The sequence below is a fragment of the Oncorhynchus clarkii genome, chromosome 5 (genome assembly GCF_045791955.1).
Source record: "Oncorhynchus clarkii lewisi isolate Uvic-CL-2024 chromosome 5, UVic_Ocla_1.0, whole genome shotgun sequence".
In the NCBI taxonomy this organism is placed as follows: Eukaryota; Metazoa; Chordata; class Actinopteri; order Salmoniformes; family Salmonidae; genus Oncorhynchus; species Oncorhynchus clarkii.
Window position 1 is genome coordinate 75,938,909 of NC_092151.1, and position 21,064 is coordinate 75,959,972.

A 21,064-nucleotide genomic window follows, 5' to 3' on the forward strand; every position below is an offset into this window, starting at 1 on the left:
GAGTGTGCCCAGACGTTACAGTTGGGTTGCAGTGGTGCAGAGTGGTGCTTCCTCTCTCTCTCTCCCTTTCTCCTCTCTCTCTGTCTCCTTCCTCAGTCTCTCTCTCGCTCTCTCAGCCAGTTCTGAGATAGAATCTTAATTCAGTGTGGCCTTCCATGTTTCCCTCCTTCCCTGCCACCCTCCTTCCCTGTTTTCCTCCTTCCCTCCTTCCCTGCTTACCTCCTTCGCTGCTTCACTCCTTCCCTGTTTCCCTCTTTCCCTCCTTTCCTGTTTCCCTCCTTTCCTGCTTCCCTCCCACTCTGTTTCCCTCTTTCCCGCCTTTCCTGTTTCCCTCCTACCCTGTTTCCCTCTTTCCCTCCTCTCCTGTTTCCCTCCTTTCCTGTTTCCCTCCTACCCTGTTTCACTCTTTCCCTCTTTCCCTCCTTTCCTGCTTCCCTCCTACCCTGTTTCCCTCTTTCCCTCCTTTCCTGTTTCCCTCCTACCCTGTTTCCCTCTTTCCCTCCTTACCCGTTTCCCTCCTTTTCTGTTTCCCTCCTACCCTGTTTCCCTCTTTCCCTCCTTTCCTTTTCCCCTCCTTCCCATCCCAGTCCTGAACGTCCCACAACACCAGGCTGACTCTGCAGGCAGGCAGTTGCTGACAGCTGGTATTGGTGTATTTTACAGCCTTCTGGCATCCTCCACAAATATGGGTTTATTTTCCAACTGGGCTTTACTTCACAGTTTAGATGAAATTAGTCTGGATGAAATTAGTCCATGGTTTAATTAAGACAGGTACTTAAAATCCACTCCAACACCAGAGCCTGAAAAATGAGCCAAGTACCTTATTTTCAATGGCTCCAATTTTCAGTACAAGCACCTATAAAAGCACAATAAATCAAATGAATGTTCATATCAGTGGAATCAAATTTATGCATTGCATGTATCATTAATCTACTTTTACAGGAATAACTTTGCCAAGATATGATGATCTATACAAACATAATTACTGAAAAGTTGAGTATTTTCTGATGGTCTTTAAATGGTAATTGATAGCTATGTGTTTAATGTAGTGTAATTACACTGTAATTTCTGTAATCATGATTGAGAAGAATTTTAGGTGACTCTCAGTTTGAAAGATAAGCTTGCTTCGGTGCAAAACAGAGTTGACCGTCGGTAGAAAATAAACAGTGGACATCACACTCTCTGTCTATAATATCTCCCTGCTTCACAGTTTCAAGTAATGCAAACAAAAGACCCTCAAAAAGATGTGTTGTATGCATTGACATTTTCCATAATACTAACCAACTGTATATGTGTGCATAGCATACTGCATTGTGAAATCTTTGTCACTGTATGTTGAAAATTGGCATTCCCTCTGAGCATTGTTGTATTTGTGTTTGGTTTCAGTGTGCGGGAGAGTGGGTGTATTGGCCCTAACAGACCTCTTGGTTGAAGGACAATAATGTCATGTAATAGCCAAAACCGTCATTCATCTGTCATTGCCAGCATTCATTTAGGCGCCTGCAATCCTCCATTTGATAAAGAGATTTATAAACAGTTACTGAGACAAGAACAGTTGCCAAAATAGAGAGGCCACAATGAGGAATGTATTTGTGTATAAAAACAATTCAGTGTAGTTTTGAGACACATTTCTGTGGTGTGTGTGTTTTGTTGAACTATCCTTGTGGGTACCAGAAGTCCTCACAAGGACAGTAAAACAAGGAAAAGTGGGGAACATTTCGCCAGTCCCTACGAGGAAATTAAGGTTAGGGTTAAGGTTTGGGGTTAAGTTTAGGGTTAGGAATTAGGGTTAGATATAATTTTAGGGTTAGGTGTTTGGAGTTAAGGTTAGGGTTATGGTTAGGGAAAAATATAATTTTGAAAGGGAATAAATATTTTGGTCCCCACAAGGAAAGTAAAACAAAATTGTGTGTATGTGTGTGTGTGTGTGTGTGTGTGTGTGTGTGTGTGTGTGTGTGTGTGTGTGTGTGTGTGTGTGTGTGTGTGTGTATATCTGGTTTTGATTGAGCTTTTTATAATATTTTATTGGAATCGCTCCAGTGTTCCAACCTCTCCAAGTAAATATACACACATTACCCATGTGGCACAATCAAAACACTGTCTGCAAGTCAGCACATTGGGACTGTTTTATGGACACTGGCAAGCGATATCAAATGTACCATAGTCATTTTTCTTAATGTGTGAAGCGAGTGGGGGACAGCTGTGCCACATTAGGAGGCTAAATATAGATGGTCTACTACTATGTCAGGTGTGGTAGGAATGTATGTCTGGGGCATACTCATCAGTGAGGTAAACCTCTGGGATGAAGTTATCTTGGTGTTTGAGATTTGTTTGACGTTCGTCTAAGGCTAGTATTCATATCTAATGGTCACTAGCACGCAGAAATCACTGATCATTAGTTTGGAGTCTGTAAAAGGTGCTATGGTATACAGTACCTAAAGCCTAATAAGTACAAATTACTTTACACAAAAACAGCATTGAATTTACAGCTCTTGATCAGTATCTATCCCTCATAAGATCCCATCATAGCGTCATATTGAAAGTTCAATACACCCCCCCCTCACCCATACACTCAACCTCCCACCTTACGCACACACACACACACACACACACACACACACACACACACACACACACACACACACACACACACACACACACACACACACACACACACACACACACACACACACAGAGGCGCCTCCTCTAACCACTCCAACAAGCCCCTGGGGATTGACCAATGGCTATGAAGCAGGATGTGGTTCCCTACTCTGTGAGGAGGTGTCCAAGACCACTCTACTTGGCCACATCCCCTAACCAGGAGATAAACAAACAAAGCCCAAAACATACTGTCTTGACCTACTTAGAGTAATGGGTAATGTCCCAAATGGCGCCCTAATCTCTATGCAGTGCACCACGGGCTCTGGTCAAAAGTAGTGTACTATATAGAGAACAAAATGCCAGTTTGGTCCACATTAAAACTGGCCTCCCCAATGTAGTCAGTGCCAAAAATGCCGTTGGTCAAATTGAATCCAAGGTTTCGTTCCCATATCTGTGATTCTATGCTTCTACAGTAATTCTTTCTCTGGGTTGTTGATATGATTCAATACTTTCTGACGTACAGAAAGTCTGTGTCCGCTTCCCAAATGGCACCCTAATTCCCTACAGTGCATGGGCCCTATGGGTCCTGGTCAAAAGTAGTGTGACACAGTATATAGGGAATAGGGTGCCATTTGGAGAGCTTGGTCCTATCTGCATTTTTTCAAAACTGAGTTATTGACAGCCTTGTTCTATATTCTAAATACCCAAATTCATGTTGTTAAATTCTGTTACAGGAAATAATCTCAGAAATCTGTCTGTGGAGGTGAATGAATGAAGGGTTGGAGAAGTGTGCAAAACAAATGAATCATCATTTAGAGAGGGGCCTGCTCAATGAGTGAGAAATCACTCTTGAACTGGTTCTGTGAGCCTTCATACACAGGTAACGGAAAAGAACGTGCTTAACTCTATCCTCTTGCGTAAAACAATGCTTGAAGCGAAAAGTCAATCAAATAAAAATGGCGAAGGGCTGAGCACTCACTTCATTCAGTTGCAAATGAATTTTTGTTTCATTTTCTTTTCTTTTACAAGCAACATGTCTTACTAGAAGCCTTTACACACAGTCTGAGGAAACGGAAGATGGCCAGGTAATCAGGTCAACAGAGGGACATCACACAGTACAGGCAGGGCCACATAAAGTATGCAGCCAGGACTCTTTGCCTTCCAGTGGTCAGTGAGGTTTGAGAAGTGGGGCCTAGACTGGTCAGCTCAAACATGGTTTGGGATGACATCATCATCAGATCTCCTATCCAACTCGCCCTGGGCCCATCTCTCCCACTCACTCTCTCCCTCTTTCTCTCTCTCTCTCTCTCTCTCTCTCTCTCTCTCTCTCTTACAGTCTGACATCATAGTACTTTACACATTCTCTCTCTCTCCTCACAGGCTAATCTGGGCCATCTTCCTGATGAGGGGTCCTTGGAGTCACTGTGCTCATGCATGACTCCAAGGACCCATCATCAGGAGGATGGGCCAGATTAGCCTGTGAGGAGAAAGAGTGTGTGTGTGTGTGTGTGTGTGTGTGTGTGTGTGTGTGTGTGTGTGTGTGTGTGTGTGTGTGTGTGTGTGTGTGTGTGTGTGTGTGTGTGTGTGTGTGTGTGTGTGTACACATCTAGGTGGTCTACTCCCTTGTCCCCTGTGCCAGAAGGCCACATGGTCTGCATTGTGTAATGGCCTCACCCAAGAGGGGACTGATGACATCATCAACACACTGCCACACCTAACACATCATTACTACAACTCATTGTTATAAGACTAAGCCCACAGGAATAGGGATATCTACACTATTCTGAGTGAGATAATGACTAAGTAGAGTACCATGATGTTGTTACTGATGTTGTTACTTTGCAAATTTGATGCTTGATAGAGTGTATTAATCAGAGGAAGAGAAAAAAACAGGCCGAACAAGTTATGAACGATTATAAGATTGTATTAGGCACACAAATGTGCATTCAAAATGCCATGCCTATTTACAGCATGATTTACAAAACGCTTTGCAAATCAAAACAACAATCTTATCAACAAATAGCTTTGAGACCAAGGGGATTTCGACTGGCATTTGAGAAAGGACTTCTTTGGTTGTGCATAATGAAACTACAGGCAACTGACCAATGGTTGGAAGAGGCCATCTACCTTGACTGTCCAATTGTGGAAAAGCTTCAAAGATTGTAGACCTGAACATATAGAGAAAAACATAGGGCCCTTTCAACCATCATAACATAGTAAATAGTAGAACACATCTGTCTCTCTTTCTCTATCACACACACACACACACACACACACACACACACACACACACACACACACACACACACACACACACACACACACACACACACACACACACACACACACACACACACACACACACACACACACACACACACACACACACACACACACACACACACACACACACACACACACACACACACACACACACACACATACGCTGAGAAAAGGTTACTGATCAACTGATCTACTTTGCAAAATACTGTACTGTAAAATCTACTAACAGGGATTGCATTTGAGATCTAAACTTCCAAGTACAATATCTAATCGAAACCTAATTCATAGTGTAATTTGGGGTTTAACAGGTTCATGGGTAAATGTCCCACAGTAGATAAGAAAAGCTAGTGAACTACTGGAATGTTATAAATGCAAATTATGGTAACAGACAGACTAATCTGTAGCGCTGAAGAGCCGCTTTATAGAGCGATTGACAATTAAAGGCAACATTCCTGCGGTTGTGGAGACTGCATTCAAGGGAAAGGCTCCCTATGTCGGCTCAATCGGAAATGACCTGGACATTTTTAGGTGGATCTTCCCACCCGTTAATTCACTGATATGGATTGAATCTTGCCGCAATGCCGTCGGGGGTACGGCAAATAAAAATGCGATTCACGTTTTTTTTTTTTATTACAAAAAAAAACATATATACACTGTATGTATATACAGTGGGGAGAACAAGTATTTGATACACTGGTGATTTTGCAGGTTTTCCTACTTACAAAGCATGTAGAGGTCTGTAATTTTTTATCATAGGTACACTTCAACTGTGAGAGACGGAATCTAAAACAAAAATCCCCAAAATCCCATTATATGATTTGTAAGTAATTAATTTGCATTGCATGACATAAGTATTTGATCACCTACCAACCAGTAAGAATTCCGGCTCTCACAGACCTGTTAGTTTTTCTCCACTACCTGTATAAAAGACATCTGTCCATACACTCAATCAAACAGACCTCTCCACAATGGCCAAGGCCAGAGAGCTGTGTAAGGACATCAGGGATAAAATTGTAGACCTGCACAAGGCTGGGATGGGCTACAGGACAGTAGGCAAGCAGCTTGGTGGAAAGGCAACAAAAAAAACAAAAAGAAAAAAAATAAATATTTATATAGCCCTTCGTACATCAGCTGATATCTCAAAGTGCTGTACAGAAACCCAGCCTAAAACCCCAAACAGCAAGCAATGCAGGTGTAGAAGCACGTGCTGTTGGCACAATTATTAGAAAATGGAGGAAGTTCAAGATGACGGTCAATCACCCTCGGTCTGAGGCTCCATGCAAGATCTCACCTCGTGGGGCATCAATAATCACGAGGAAGGTGAGGGATCATGGTATATGACCTGGTATATGACCTGAAGAGAGCTGGGACCACAGTCTCAAAGAAAACCATTAGTAACACACTATGCTATCATGGATTAAAATCCTGCAGCGCACGCAAGGTCCCCCTGCTCAAGCCAGCGCATGTCCAGGCCCATCTGAAGTTTGCCAATGACCATCTGGATGATCCAGAGGAGGAATGGAAGAAGGTCATGTGGTCTGATGAGACAAAAAATATAGTGTTTTGGTCTAAACTCCACTCGCCGTGTTTGGAGGAAGAGGAAGAATGAGTACAACCCCAAGAACACCATCCCAACCGTGAAGCATGGAGGTGGAAACATCATTCTTTGGGGATGCTTTTCTGCAAAGGGGACAGGACGACTGCACCGTATTGAGGGGAGGAGGATGGATGGGGCCATGTATCGCTAGATCTTGGCCAACAACCTCCTTCCCTCAGTAAGAGCATTGAAGATGGCTGGGTCTTCCAGCATGACAACGACCCGAAACACACAGCCAGGGCAACAAAGGAGTGGCTCCGTAAGAGCCAGTCTCCAGACCTGAACACAATAGAAAGTCTTTGGAGGGAGCTGAAAGTCCGTATTGCCCAGCGACAGCCCCGAAACCTGATGGATCTGGAGAAGGTCTGTATGGAGGAGTGGGCCAAAATCCCTGCTGCAGTGTGTGCAAACCTGGTCAAGAACTACAGGAAACGTATGATCTCTGTAATTGCAAACAAAGGTTTCTGTACCAAATATTAAGATCTGCTTTTCTGATGTATCAAATACTTATGTCATGCAATAAAATGCAAATTAATTACTTAAAAATCATACAATGTGATTTTCTGGATTTTTGTTTGCTTTGTAAGTAGGAAAACCTGAAAAATCGGCAGTGTATCAAATACCTGTTCTCCCCACTGTATATATATATATATATATATATATATATATATATATATATATATATATATATATATATATATATATATTTTTTTTTTTTTTTTTTTTTTTTTCTTCAAATTTTCAAAAAGTACATTTACATTTTCCAACGGGATTTGGGTGAAGTTTTTTTCTCGCCCGAGTAGAATCGTTTCACTGCAATAAATAAAATTAAACCATCTAGCGTTTATAACAACGTCATATACAGGTAGCCTTGTCAAATAATTAACATCCAATCACATTAACTGTTACTCTCAAGCAAGAACACCTTCACTTCTTGCGCAGACATTTAGAAGCTAAACATGGCAATTTGAAAAATAAACCACAGGAGTTTTTTGAGCGAGAATAAAGACACTTTTCGAGTAGTAAGACATGTATAAAAGCGACAGATACCATTAATAAGAAAGTGCTAGAAGCGTCTATTATGGTGAGCTACCGAGTGGCTAGGACAGGCAAGCCCCATACTATTCTGGAGGACTTCCTTCTTCCTGCTGCCGTGGGTATGGCTGGGACAATGCTGGGGGAAAAGGCCTTCATCAAACAACCATGTTTCACGATGCATCAGTGACATGGCAGACATTTTGAAACAATTACTGCTTCGCATACAAGCCAGTGAATTATATGCATTACAGCTGGATGAGTCAACAGACATGGCGGGCCTGGCACATCTCCTGGTATATGTCTGTTATATTTATGGGGGGTCAGTTAAGGAAGACATCCTCTTCTGGAAACCAGGACAACATGAGAGCATATTTTTAAAATACTGGACAGCTTTGTGACATCAAATGGACTTTAGTGGTCAAGATGTGTTGTTATCTTTACTGATGGCGCAAAAGCCATGACAGGGAGACATAGTGGAGTGGTATCGTGCGTGCAAGCAGTTGCTTTCGACGCCACTTGGGTACACTGAAGCATCCACGAGATGCTCTTGCTGCCAATGGAATGCCTGACAGCCTGAAATACGTTTTAGACACTACAGTGAAAATGGTTAACTTTGTTAAAGCAAGTCCCCTGAACTCTCGTGTATTTTCTGCATTATTCAATGATATGGGCAGCGACCATGTAACGCTTTTACAACATATAAACATATAGCTGTTTATCAAAGGGCAAAGTATTGACACAAACAACCTATGCAGGTACTTTCCCGAAACGCACGACACAAACAACTTGATTTGTTATCCCTTTCATGCCCTGCCTTCAGTCCACTTACCGATATCTGAACAAGAGCCTCATCGTAATTGCAACAAGCGGTTCTGTGAAAATTGAATTTAATCAGAAGAAACTGCCAGATTTCTGGATTGGGCTATGCTCAGAGTTTCTTGCCTTGGCAGATCGCGCTGTTAAAACACTGATAATCTTTGCAACCACGTACCTATGTGAGAGTGGATTCTCAGCCCTCCCTAGCATGACAACTAAATACAGGCACAGATTGTGTGTGGAAAATAATTTAAGACTGAGACTCTCTCCAATACAACCCAACATTGCAGAGTTATGTGCATCCTTTCAAGCACACCCTTCTCATTAACCTGTGGTGAGTTATTCACCATTGTTGATGAACAAATAAGGTTTTATATGTAAGATGGCTAAATAAAAAGCATAAATATAGATTATTATTATATCATTATTTATGCCCTGGACCTATAAGAACTCTTTGTCAATTCCCACGACCCGGGTTGTGACAAAAACTCACACTCATTCTAATGTTTAATAAATGTATCTATCATACAGTGTGTGTGTGGAAGACTTACAATGATGGCAAAAAATAACATTTGAGAGTGCGCTGACCCTGGTGCTAGAGGGGGTACCTAACTGGAAGTTGAATGTTTGAACGGGTATAAAAAGTTTGGGAACCATTGGACTAGAGAAAGCAACCTTTCAGAGAAAACTCACCATATACCTCAAACAAAAAAGGAAACAGTTGTCTGGCACCATCACAGAACAAGACATGGAATAAGAACAGCGTTCAGAGAGTATGAATACAACTAAAACTGTAATATGACATCTGAAAATGTGAGAGGAACAGACAATACAGAAAAACCTTTCTTTTGATTCATGTAAAATACAATGAAGTACTATGTTGTACTACCATTCCATTGTGTTTATAACAATTCAGTCTTGCTTACTTACAGTGCTTTCGTGTAGTATTCAGACCCCTTCCTTTTTTCACATTTTGATATGTTACAGCCTTATTGTAAAATGGATTAAATTAAACCATTTCCTCATCAATCTACACACAATACCCCATATTGACAAAGCAAAACGTTTATTATCTTGCAAATCAATAAAAAAACAAAAACAGACATACCTTATCTACATAATTATTCAGACCCTTTGCTATGAAACTCGAAATTGAGCTCAGGTGCGTCCTGTTTCCATTGATCATGGATGAGATGTTTCTACAACTTGATTGGAGTCCACCTGTGGTAAATTCAATTGACTGGACATGATTTGGAAAGGCTCACCTGTCTATATAAGGTCCCACCGTTGACAGTGCAAAAACCAAGCCATGAGGTCGAAGGAATTGTCCGTAGAGCTCCAAGAGAGGATTGTGTCAAGGCAGAAATCTAGGGAAGGGTACCAAAACATTTCTGCAGCATTGAAGGTCCCCAAGAAAACAGTGGCCTCCATTAATCTTAAATGGAAGAAGTTTGGAACCATCAAGACCCTTCCTAAAGCTGGCCGACCAGCCAAACTGAGCAATCGGGGGAGAAGGGCCTTGGTCAGGGAGGTGACCAAGAACCCGATGGTCACTTTGACAGAGCACCAGAGTTTCTCTGTGGAGAAGGGAGAACCTTCCAGAAGGACAACCATCTCTGCAGCCCTCCACCAATCAGGACTTTATTGTAGAGTGGCCAGATGGAAGCCACTCCTCAGTAAAAGGCACATGGCAGCCCGCTGGGAGTTTGCCAAAAGGCACCTAAAGGACTCAGACCATGAGAAACAAAATTCTATGGTCTGATGAAACCAAGATTGAACTATTTTAGCCTGAATGCCAAAGGTCACGTCTGGAGGAAACCTGGCACCATGGTGGTGGCATCATCATTCTGTGGGGATGTTTTTCAGCGGCAGGGACTGGGAGACTAGTCAGGATCGAGGGAAAGATGAATGGAGCAAAGTACAGAGAGATCCTTAATGAAAACCTGCTACAGAGCGCTCAGGACCTCGGACTGGGGCAAAGGCTTGCCTTCCAACAGGACAATGACCCTAAGCAAACAGCCAGACAATGCAGGAGTGGCTTTGGGACAAGTCTCTGAATGTCATTGAGTGGCCCAGCTAGAGCCCGGACTTGAACCCAATCGAAAATCTCTGGAGAGACCTGGAAATAGCTGTGCAGCAACGCTCCCCATCTTGAGAGGATCTGCAGAGAATAATGGGAAACTCCCAAAATACAGGTGTACCAAGCTTGTAGCATCATACCCAAGAAGATTCAAGGCTGTAATCACTGCCAAAGGTGCTTCAAGAAAGTACTGAGTAAAGTGTCTGAATACTTATGTAAATGTGATATTTAAATGATTTATTTATAAATGTTTTTGCTTTGTCATCATGGGGTATTGTGTGTAGATTGATGTGGGGGAAAAAATATTTAGTCCATTTCAGAATAAGGTTCTAAAATAACAAAATGTGGAAAAAGTCAAGAGGTCTGAATAGTTTCCGAAGTCACTGTATGTTATCAATGATGTCACAATTGTATTTCTTTTTAAGATATGGGTATGCAATATATTACTTTTGTGAAGCTATATGATATCTAATTGTCTCTATGTTTACATAGGAAAAATTCAATAAAAACGGTATCATTTTAAGGTAGTCAATTGAACCAACTTCAACACTAAGTGAGAGATTTTTCTTTAATTAAAACATCACATATGAAGAAAAATTGCTAATATTTTTACATCATTTATAGAAACAGAAATACATAAAGTAATATATGCATATTTACTAAAAAAATAGAAAGAACACAAAACAAAAAATTCACAGTACTCAAAGAGTCAACAATAGATTGGCTCTAGGTAAATACTTTAAAATATATATATTTTTTTATACACAACTATATATTTATACTCTGTTTACCTCTGTGGAGACATATATACAGTGCCTTGCGAAAGTATTCGGCCCCCTTGAACTTTGCGACCTTTTGCCACATTTCAGGCTTCAAACATAAAGATATAAAACTGTATTTTTTTGTGAAGAATCAACAACAAGTGCGACACAATCATGAAGTGGAACGACATTTATTGGATATTTCAAACTTTTTTAACAAATCAAAACTGAAAAATTGGGCGTGCAAAATTATTCAGCCCCTTTACTTTCAGTGCAGCAAACTCTCTCCAGAAGTTCAGTGAGGATCTCTGAATGATCCAATGTTGACCTAAATGACTAATGATGATAAATACAATCCACCTGTGTGTAATCAAGTCTCCGTATAAATGCACCTGCACTGTGATAGTCTCAGAGGTCCGTTAAAAGCGCAGAGAGCATCATGAAGAACAAGGAACACACCAGGCAGGTCCGAGATACTGTTGTGAAGAAGTTTAAATCTGGATTTGGATACAAAAAGATTTCCCAAGCTTTAAACATCCCAAGGAGCACTGTGCAAGCGATAATATTGAAATGGAAGGAGTATCAGACCACTGCAAATCTACCAAGACCTGGCCGTCCCTCTAAACTTTCAGCTCATACAAGGAGATAACTCATCAGAGATGCAGCCAAGAGGCCCATGATCACTCTGGATGAACTGCAGAGATCTACAGCTGAGGTGGGAGACTCTGTCCATAGGACAACAATCAGTAGTATATTGCACAAATCTGGCCTTTATGGAAGAGTGGCAAGAAGAAAGCCATTTCTTAAAAAGTGTCGTTTAAAGTTTGCCACAAGCCACCTGGGAGACACACCAAACATGTGGAAGAAGGTGCTCTGGTCAGATGAAACCAATATTGAACTTTTTGGCAACAATGCAAGACGTTATGTTTGGTGTAAAAGCAACACAGCTGAACACACCATCCCCACTGTCAAACATGGTGGTGGCAGCATCATGGTTTGGGCCTGCTTTTCTTCAGCAGGGACAGGGAAGATGGTTAAAATTGATGGGAAGATGGATGGAGCCAAATACAGGACCATTCTGGAAGAAAACCTGGTGGAGTCTGCAAAAGACCTGAGACTGGGATGGAGATTTGTCTTCCAACAAGACAATGATCCAAAACATAAAGCAAAATCTACAATGGAATGGTTCAAAAATAAACATATCCAGGTGTTAGAATGGCCAAGTCAAAGTCCAGACCTGAATCCAATCGAGAATCTGTGGAAAGAACTGAAAACTGCTGTTTACAAATGCTCTCCATCCAACCTCACTGAGCTCGAGCTGTTTTGCAAGGAGGAATGGGAAAACATTTCAGTCTCTCCATGTGCAAAACTGATAGAGACATACCCCAAGCGACTTACAGCTGTAATCGCAGCAAAAGGTGGCGCTACAAAGTATTAACTTAAGGGGGCTGAATAATTTTGCACGCCCAATTTTTCAGTTTTTGATTTGTTAAAAAAGTTTGAAATATCCAATAAATGTCGTTCCACTTCATGATTGTGTCCCACTTGTTGTTGATTCTTCACAAAAAAATACAGTTTTATATCTTTATGTTTGAAGCCTGAAATGTGGCAAAAGGTCGCAAAGTTCAAGGGGGCCGAATACTTTCGCAAGGCACTGTACATGTTAACATACAACTAAGACTCAAAGATTGGAGATAACATACCTTCTCTATCAGGATCTGCAGCAAGCAACACTTAAAATACATTATACATAAGTAGGGTCTAATGCCAATTTTCCTAGTGTATTGGGTTTTCTATTTCTCTTCCAAACATATTTTCCTTCCAAAAAACATCCCCTTTCTCCTATTAAAAAAACATGTACTTCTATTCAAACCCCCCAAACACAAAAAGTAAAGACACACCAAAGAACATTCATGGATTCTATGACGGTGAGACTCTTTTGGCTTTGCATTAGCTTTCCATGGCACATGATATTACAACTGAAGCAACACAATACAACTCAACACAGTTGTTTGTCCCTCACAATCAATGTACTCATTGCTAACATGCATTATATACATCTAAGTGCCCATATGTCTATATAGACAGAGAGAAACAATAAATGTTTTACTTGAGATCACAAATAATCAGGATGAGTTCATTAATAAGTAGTAGAATGTTTGTCAGAACAAGTACACCATTAAGATTCCAGGATGGAGCCAGTATATGGCAATGTTTAAGGTCCAATGCAGATGCTTTTGTCTCAATATCCAATCATTTCTGGGTAACAGTTAAGTACCTTACTGTGATTGTCTTAACGTAAAATGGCCAAAAATAAACAAAAATAGCTTCTTAGCAAAGAGCAATTTCTCTACCAATAATTTTGACTGTCTGGGAGTGGTCTGAGTTGAGAGGGGAAAACTGAAAACAAGCTGTTATTGGCTGAGATGTTTGGAACTCTTTCTTTTTTTTTTTTTTTTCTTCTATTAACTCATTTACTGCCTGGTGATGTCACCAGGCAGGACAAAACTCCATCCCAACAAAACAGGCAGAAATTTCAGGCGGTCTTTTCAAACAGTTCTTACACTAAAAGGGCATTATCATAATTTTCACAATTTCACAGTATTGTTCCAAACTCATAGTGTGGAGATATATATAAAACACAGGACAATCATGTTTTTGACAGCACTGGGCCTTTAACTATTTCATTTTGATGCAATATATTGATTGGCAATATATTTATTAAATATAGAAAATACATTTGAAACTTTATCATCTGGGTCAGATCTACTGATAATAAGCCATAATAAGCCAATGACTATTTTGGTTTATATTTTCATAACACAATCTCAACCATATCAGGTTCACAAAAGATACACATTTTGGTATGAAATTGTGTACAATATTATTATGTACAATCAGAATACAAACAGCTGAAGTTCTAGTGGTGTCAGACCCAGATAGAAAGACACATTGTTTTGTGTTTTAAATGTAATGCCCAATTACTGTGCCCCAAGTTCACTTTTAACAATACTGTATATTTATGATCCAACACTGCAGCATGTAGCATTTTAGTTACCTCACAGTGGATACAAACATTAGAATATATTTGGGAATACTGGCCAAACGTAGTAGCCACTTAACAATGTCTTATTTAACAACATTATATTTAGAATGCTTCTAAAGCACCAACCTTGCACATTATATTTTGACTTTCGCCTTATAACATTTTAGATTATTTACAATATTCACAAAAATATACATAGCTTTACAATACTATTTGTATATAGTACAAGAGAACCCATAATGCCTAATGCCAAGCTGTGTAACACCAATCAAACGTGAGACTAAGGATTACAAAGCATACATCACTCAATATCAACAAAAACACCATTGATACTTAATTAACAATTTTGTAACAACAGTACGTTTAGACGGACGAGTTGCCAAAGTCCTACTATAACCGATAGCATGCAAAACTAGCTGGCTTACAAACAGGGTTATCATCAAGTGATTGTTTACATTACTTTTGTCTTTCACATTTGTCTTGGCATCTAGCTATCTATCTATTTACACCTCTGCTTGGTTATTAGGTCACTTCACATTCCAAGTGATTAATAGCACATGATGGGATGCTTTACTGTCTGGTTTTGCTCTCCGATTCAACTGGTTGATTTGACCATCTCCTATCTACTGTAAATAGCATGAGGATAGGAGGTAGCATCTCTATACTGAACAAAAATATAAATGCAACATGTAAAGTGAAGATCCAATGTTTCATGAACTGAAATAAAAGATACCAGAAATGTCCATACGCACAAAAAGCTTATTTGTCTACATTTTTTTGGCATATTGTTTACCTGTTAGTTAGTATTTCTCCTTTGCCAAGATAATCCATCCACCTGACAGGTGTGGTATATCAAGAAGCTGATTAAACAGCATGATCATTACATAGGTGCACCTTGTGCTGGGGGCAATAAAAGGCCACTCTAAAATGGGCAGTTTTATCACACAACACAATGCCACAGATGTGTCAAGTTTTAAGGGAGCCTGCAATTGGCATGCTCACTGCATGAATGTCCACCAGAGCCGTTGCCAGATCATTTAATGTTCATTTCTCTACCATAAGCCGCCTCGTTAGAGAATTTGGCAATAAGCCCAACCGGCCTCACGGCCGCAGACCACATGTAACCACGCCAACCCATGACCTCCACATCAGACTTCTTCACCTGCGGGATTGTCTGAGACCAGCCACTCGGACAGCTGATGAAACTGTGGATTTGCACAACGAAGAATTTTGGCACAAACTGTCAGAAGCTGTCTTAGGTAAGCTCATTTGCGTGCTCATCATCCTCACCAGGGTCTTGACCTGACTGCACTTCGGCGTCGTAACTGACATCAGTGGGCAAATGCTCATCTTCAATGGCCACTGGCATGCTGGAGGCATGTGCTCTTCACGGATTATTCCCGGTTTCAATTGTACCGAGCAGATGGCAGACAGCATGTATGGCGTCGTGTGGGCAAGCGGTTTGCTGACGTCAACGCTGTGAATAGAGTGCTCCATGGTGGTGGTGAGGTTATGGTATGGGCAGGCATAAGTTACGGACAACAAACACAATTGCATTTTATCGATGGCAATTTGAATGCACAGAGATTGCGTGATGAGATCCTGAGGGCCACTGTCGTGCGATCTATCCGTCCCCATCACCTCATGTTGCAGCATGATGATGCACGGCCCCATGTCGCAAGGATCTGTACAAAAATCCTGGAAGCTGAAAATGTCCCAGTTCTTCCATGCATATTCACCAGACATCTCACCCACTGAACATGTTTGGGATGCTCTGGATCAACGTGTACGACAGCGTGTTTCAGTTCCTGCCCATATCCAGCAACTTCGCACAGCACAGGAGTGGGACAACATTTCACAGGCCACAATCAACAGGCTGATAAACTCTATGCGAGGAGATGCGTCGCTTTGCAAATGGTGGTCTCACCAGATACTGACTGGTTTTGTGATATATTTTTTTAAGGTATCTGTTTTCCCAGTCATGTGAAATCCATAGAATACTACTGCCTAATGCATTTATTTAAATCGACTGATTTCCTTAAATGAACTGTAACTCAGTAAAATCTGTGGATAGGAGGTAACAGGCAGTTCTGTTGACAGTCATGTTGTTCATTTCACTAGTCCTGCTAACACTCACAGATGTTGTTTGCAGACAGGCAGCTTTACTGTCTCCATTGCTATTGGTGTACACTAACTTGTTTACAGCCTAAACTAGGCCATTTAAGGTCCAAAGAAAATTATCTGATGTGGTTGCCGAAAAAAAGCAGCATTTATATAAAAATAAATAAAAAGGCTGGTATTTCACTAACAGTTATTTTTTTGCCCGTAGCTAGAGTTCTAGTGCTCTATAGATGTGAGGCCTTGTTGCAGTTCTGGGTATTAGAGGGTCGTTCCACGAAATTAGTGCCATTTGCGTCCCTTTGATATTTTAAGTAGAAATTGTACACCAATATAGAATTTTAAAAGCCTGTTATATTTAATGAACTGCCCTTTAATATAGACCACATGCAGAATTCAATAAATCAGCTTTTTAGTTTGAATAAAATAAATAAAGATTAGCATTTTGACATGTCCCTCCGTTAACTCTGTGTCACTTCTAGGAAGATTTTAACCCACTTAACCCCAACATTTCTCTAAGTTTTCACCATCATTGTAAAGCCCTAGTTATTTTATTGCTTTGATAAACTCATTTCTATAGATTGTTGTATATTTCAGGTGATTAAGAATTCATATACAGTACCAGTCAAAAGTTTGGACACACCTACTCATTCAATGGTTTTTCTTTATTTTTACTATTTTCTACATTGTAGAAAAATAGTGAAGACATCAAAACTGAGAAATAACACATATGGAATCATGTTGTAACCAAAAAAGTGTTAAACACTTTGGTCCAACTCATCCCAAACCATCTCAATTGGGTTGAGGTCGTATGATTGTGGAGGCCAGGTCATCTCATGCAGCACTCCATCAATCTCTTTCTTGGTCAATTAGCCCTCACGCAGCCTGGAGGTATGTTGGGTCAGTGTCCTGTTGAAAAACAAATGATAGTCCCACTAAGCGCAAACCAGATGGAATGGAGTATCGCTGCAGAATGCTGTGGTAGCCATGCTGGTTAAGTGTGCCTTCAATTCTATATAAATCACTGACAGTGTCACCAGTAAAGCACCCTCACACCATCACACCTCCTCCTCCATGCTTCACGGTGGGAACTACACAAGTGGAGATCATCCGTTCACCTACTCTGCGTCTCACAAAGACACAGCGATTGGGACCAAAAATTTAAAAAATGGGACTCATCCCAATTTCCACCAGTCTAATGTCCATTGCTCGAGTTTCTTGGCCCAAAAAAGTATCTTATTATTATTGGTATCCTTTAGTAGTGGTTTCTTTGTAGCAATTTGACCATGAATGCCTAATTCACTCAGTCTCCTCTGAACAGTTGATGTTGAGATGTGTCTGTTACTTGAACTCTGTGAAGCATTTATTTGGGCTGCAATTTCTGAGGCTGGTAACTCTAACGAACTAATCCTCTGCAGCAGAGGTAACTCTGGGTCTTCCTTTCCTGTGGTGGTCCTCATGAGAGCCAGTTGCATCATAGCGCTTGATGGTTTTTGCAACTGCACTTGAAGGAACTTTCAAAGTTCTTGAGATTTTCTGCATTGACTGACCTTTATGTCTTAAAGTAATGATGCACTGCTGTTTCTCTTTGCTTTTCTGAACTGTTCTTGCCATAATATGGACTTGGTCTTTTACCAAATAGGGCTATCTTCTGTACCTTGTCACAACACATCTGATTGGCTCAAACACATTAAGAAGGAAAGAAATTCCACAAATTAACTTTTAACAAGGCACACCTGCTAATTGAAGCTGGTTGAAATAATGCCAAAAACTGCAAAACCGCCATCAAGGTAAAGAGTGGCTACTTTGAAGAATCTCAAATATAAAATACATTTTTATTTGTTTAACACTTTTTTGGTTACTACATGATTCCATGAGTGTTATTTCATAGTTTTGATGTATTCACTAGTATTCTACAATGTAGAAAATAATAAAATAAAGAAAAACCCTTGAATGAGTAGGTGTGTCCACACTTTTGACTGGTACTGTACGTCTGTCCCTTATTTTATGGTCAACCCTGTTACGTGAACTCAACTCTCGTAGTAATGTGGTAAAACTATTCCTTTTAAAATATTTTTTTCAAAAGAAACATTGAACATCCAATAAGTAAATCATAGTGAAAAGCAGGTTAGCTGGTTCTACTCTTTTTGGATATTTTTGGTGTTTTGTGGTGGAAAACTAAGCGGGTCGAGCATAACACGTCAATCGTGTTACCGATAGATAGAGAGTCTAGAAATGTTTTGACAATTTCAATATTTTGCATTCAATTGTCACTCCCTGTTGCACACAACAAGCTTCCATTCCCCCTGTCAAGGAACGGAATTTTTGCCTGATTAAGATGAAATCGTCAACCCTGGTACGGTCAATCCTGTTACTTTATTTGGCATTTACTATAGTCATTTTTTTAATTTAACCTCCTGAGATTACAAAATGTGTGTTTTATGATGTTGAACATGTGCTCTTTATGACAGAATGTTAAAATGAGGTGAAATCAACTATTTTTGGACCAGGTTACACTTCTCAAAAGGCACTGAATTGGTGGAACAACCCTAGTACTGTTTCGCTCTCAGACCAGTCCTTGTAGTACAGCAGTTCTGTCACACAGCCTTAATGACTTGTGTTGAAATAAATTAAAATTAACCAGGGACATTAACGGGTCTTATTGTTTTTTAGTATCTTACAAAATCCTTTAAAAAAAAATTCATTTTATTCTTATTTTCTTCTTTAGTAAATCAGCCTTCTTCTTTGTTTTCACAAAGCAACCCAAAATAATTCCTTTCATCCAGAGGGGAAACAAGCCAACAAACCCAGTGTCAACAAACCCAGTTCCCTGTGACCCGTGTAGCCCTTCCTGTAGCCCTGCAGGGGGGTAGGGTGCTCCCCGTCGGGCTCCAGTCCAATGGCCTTGGCCTGGCCTCTGGGCTATGCTGTACTGCTGCTTGAACAGGGCGTGCTTTGTGTGCTGCCAATACTGTGGGCCGCACTGCTGTTCTCTGAGGGTGGGGGTTGGGGCTTCAGGGGCTGCTGTTGTCCAGCTGTATCACCTGGATAGGGAGGTGAGGGGGAGAGAGAGGGAAGTGAGAGAGAAGGAGAGGGGTGGGGGAGAAAGGGGGAGGGAGGGAGAAAGGCAGACAGAGAGAGGGGGAGAGACACACAGGAGGGGGCGAGAAGAAAAAATACAGAAGTGAGTGAGGGAGGGGGAGAGAGCGAGGGAGGGGAGAGAATGAAAAAGACAGAGAGATAAGGTTTGATGAAATACAACACAATAATATGATTTTAGATACGCTTTTGCACCACTGCCTTGGCCTTATTATCTAGAGGCCAATGGCTCAATCTGGTAACAGGCTGATGTATAAATTAAAATCGTCAGTTCTCCAAGTGCTGCTGCTTGTCCCATTTGATGACCACCACTTCACTGCCATTTGTTAAGTGAATGTAACAGTCTCTTAACACACAAGGACTCAACTCCTTTGAGTCAGCCAATCAAAACACCTGATCAAGCACAGTGTCTCAAATGGAAAGACCTGAACTGAGGTTTCTCAATCCAACTCTTCACTTTCTGTTATCTGCAAGCAATTCGCATAGCTTTAAAGGCAGAGGCCTTTTGCTTGGACCTCAAACCACTGACTTGTTTATTGTTCTGTGTTTAAATGAGCATTCCATTTTGTAGATTCCTGGGCTCCAGAGCTGGAGACAGAAAGTTAGGGGGCAAATAAAAATGCTTCAATTTGTTTGGAAAGCTTGTCTGACAGAGAACTGAAGGCATCGGAAAAAATCCCTGTGTTTGTTTTACATATCTGGCACACTGTGATTATGGTATCAAAATGCACTCCATATGTTGTTTGTTGGCAATCTGAGCTCCTGCATAGCTGAGTGAGGACCATAGAGGAATATACGTAGAGAGAGACTGGAAAAACGGGGTCTGTGATTGTGTCCCAAATGGCACCATATTTCCTATATACTGCACTACTTTTGACCAGAGCCCTACAGGCTTTGGTGAAAAGTCGTACACTATATAGGGAATACGGTGCCATTTGGGACGCAGACGATGCCTACCATATTGATCTCTGTTGGTTTCTGGAGTGGTTCTGTGTTTGTGTATTAGTGTCATTTATTTTTGTGTGTGTGTTGCGCGGCTCTGGGCCCACAGCCCTTCTGGTTCCCTCTTTCAGGCCCCTCGTCTCTCTCTCTGCTCTAATGTTTGCCAGAGCAGCGCTGTCAAAGAGCTCAAGCTAAACACAGTCCATATACTCACAGAACACTGCATGGGTTGTCAAACACAAAAGGCCCCGGCTCACTTTAACTCTCCTTTGTGTTCATTCTCTATCTCTAAAAAAACTTCAATAACAAAGTCAGTTTACCTCCTGGTAGGAATCTAAGGGGTAAAATCCTAAATTGAATTTAGTCATGCATTGAAATCTATGGGAGACCAAGTGAAATTTTGACGTAAATAGAAGTTAGAATTCGCCCCAAAAAGCATACTTGGCTTTCCACCATACTGTCAGCAAGTTTGACCAAACAAATCTATAAATCTCATGATAGATCCGGAAAACCGGCCAGATAGGTGCTGTAGGTCAGGCCTGCAGGCCAGATAGGTACTGTAGGCCAGGCCTGCCAGATAGCTAGGTCTGGCCGGCCAGACACAAATGGGCTATATAATTTAATTTAATGTTGTTGTAAACCATCTGGCCTGAATGAGAAACTTTGTGAATGGTGACATCACA

General features: G+C 40.9%; 1 protein-coding gene across 1 annotated transcript in view; it reads right to left on the reverse strand.

Annotated features, from left to right (window-relative positions):
* Positions 1-10,969: 10,969 nt before the first annotated feature.
* Positions 10,970-21,064, reverse strand: part of LOC139409402 (transforming growth factor beta receptor type 3-like) — a 140,087-nt gene continuing 129,992 nt past the window's right edge. The window contains exons 18-19 of the mRNA XM_071154513.1: positions 12,837-19,384; positions 10,970-11,231 (exon numbers count right to left, since the gene is read on the reverse strand). Of these exons, the coding sequence (XP_071010614.1) occupies positions 19,263-19,384 (122 nt within the window). The 3' untranslated portion in view covers positions 10,970-11,231; positions 12,837-19,262. The remainder of the gene's footprint in view (positions 11,232-12,836; positions 19,385-21,064) is intronic.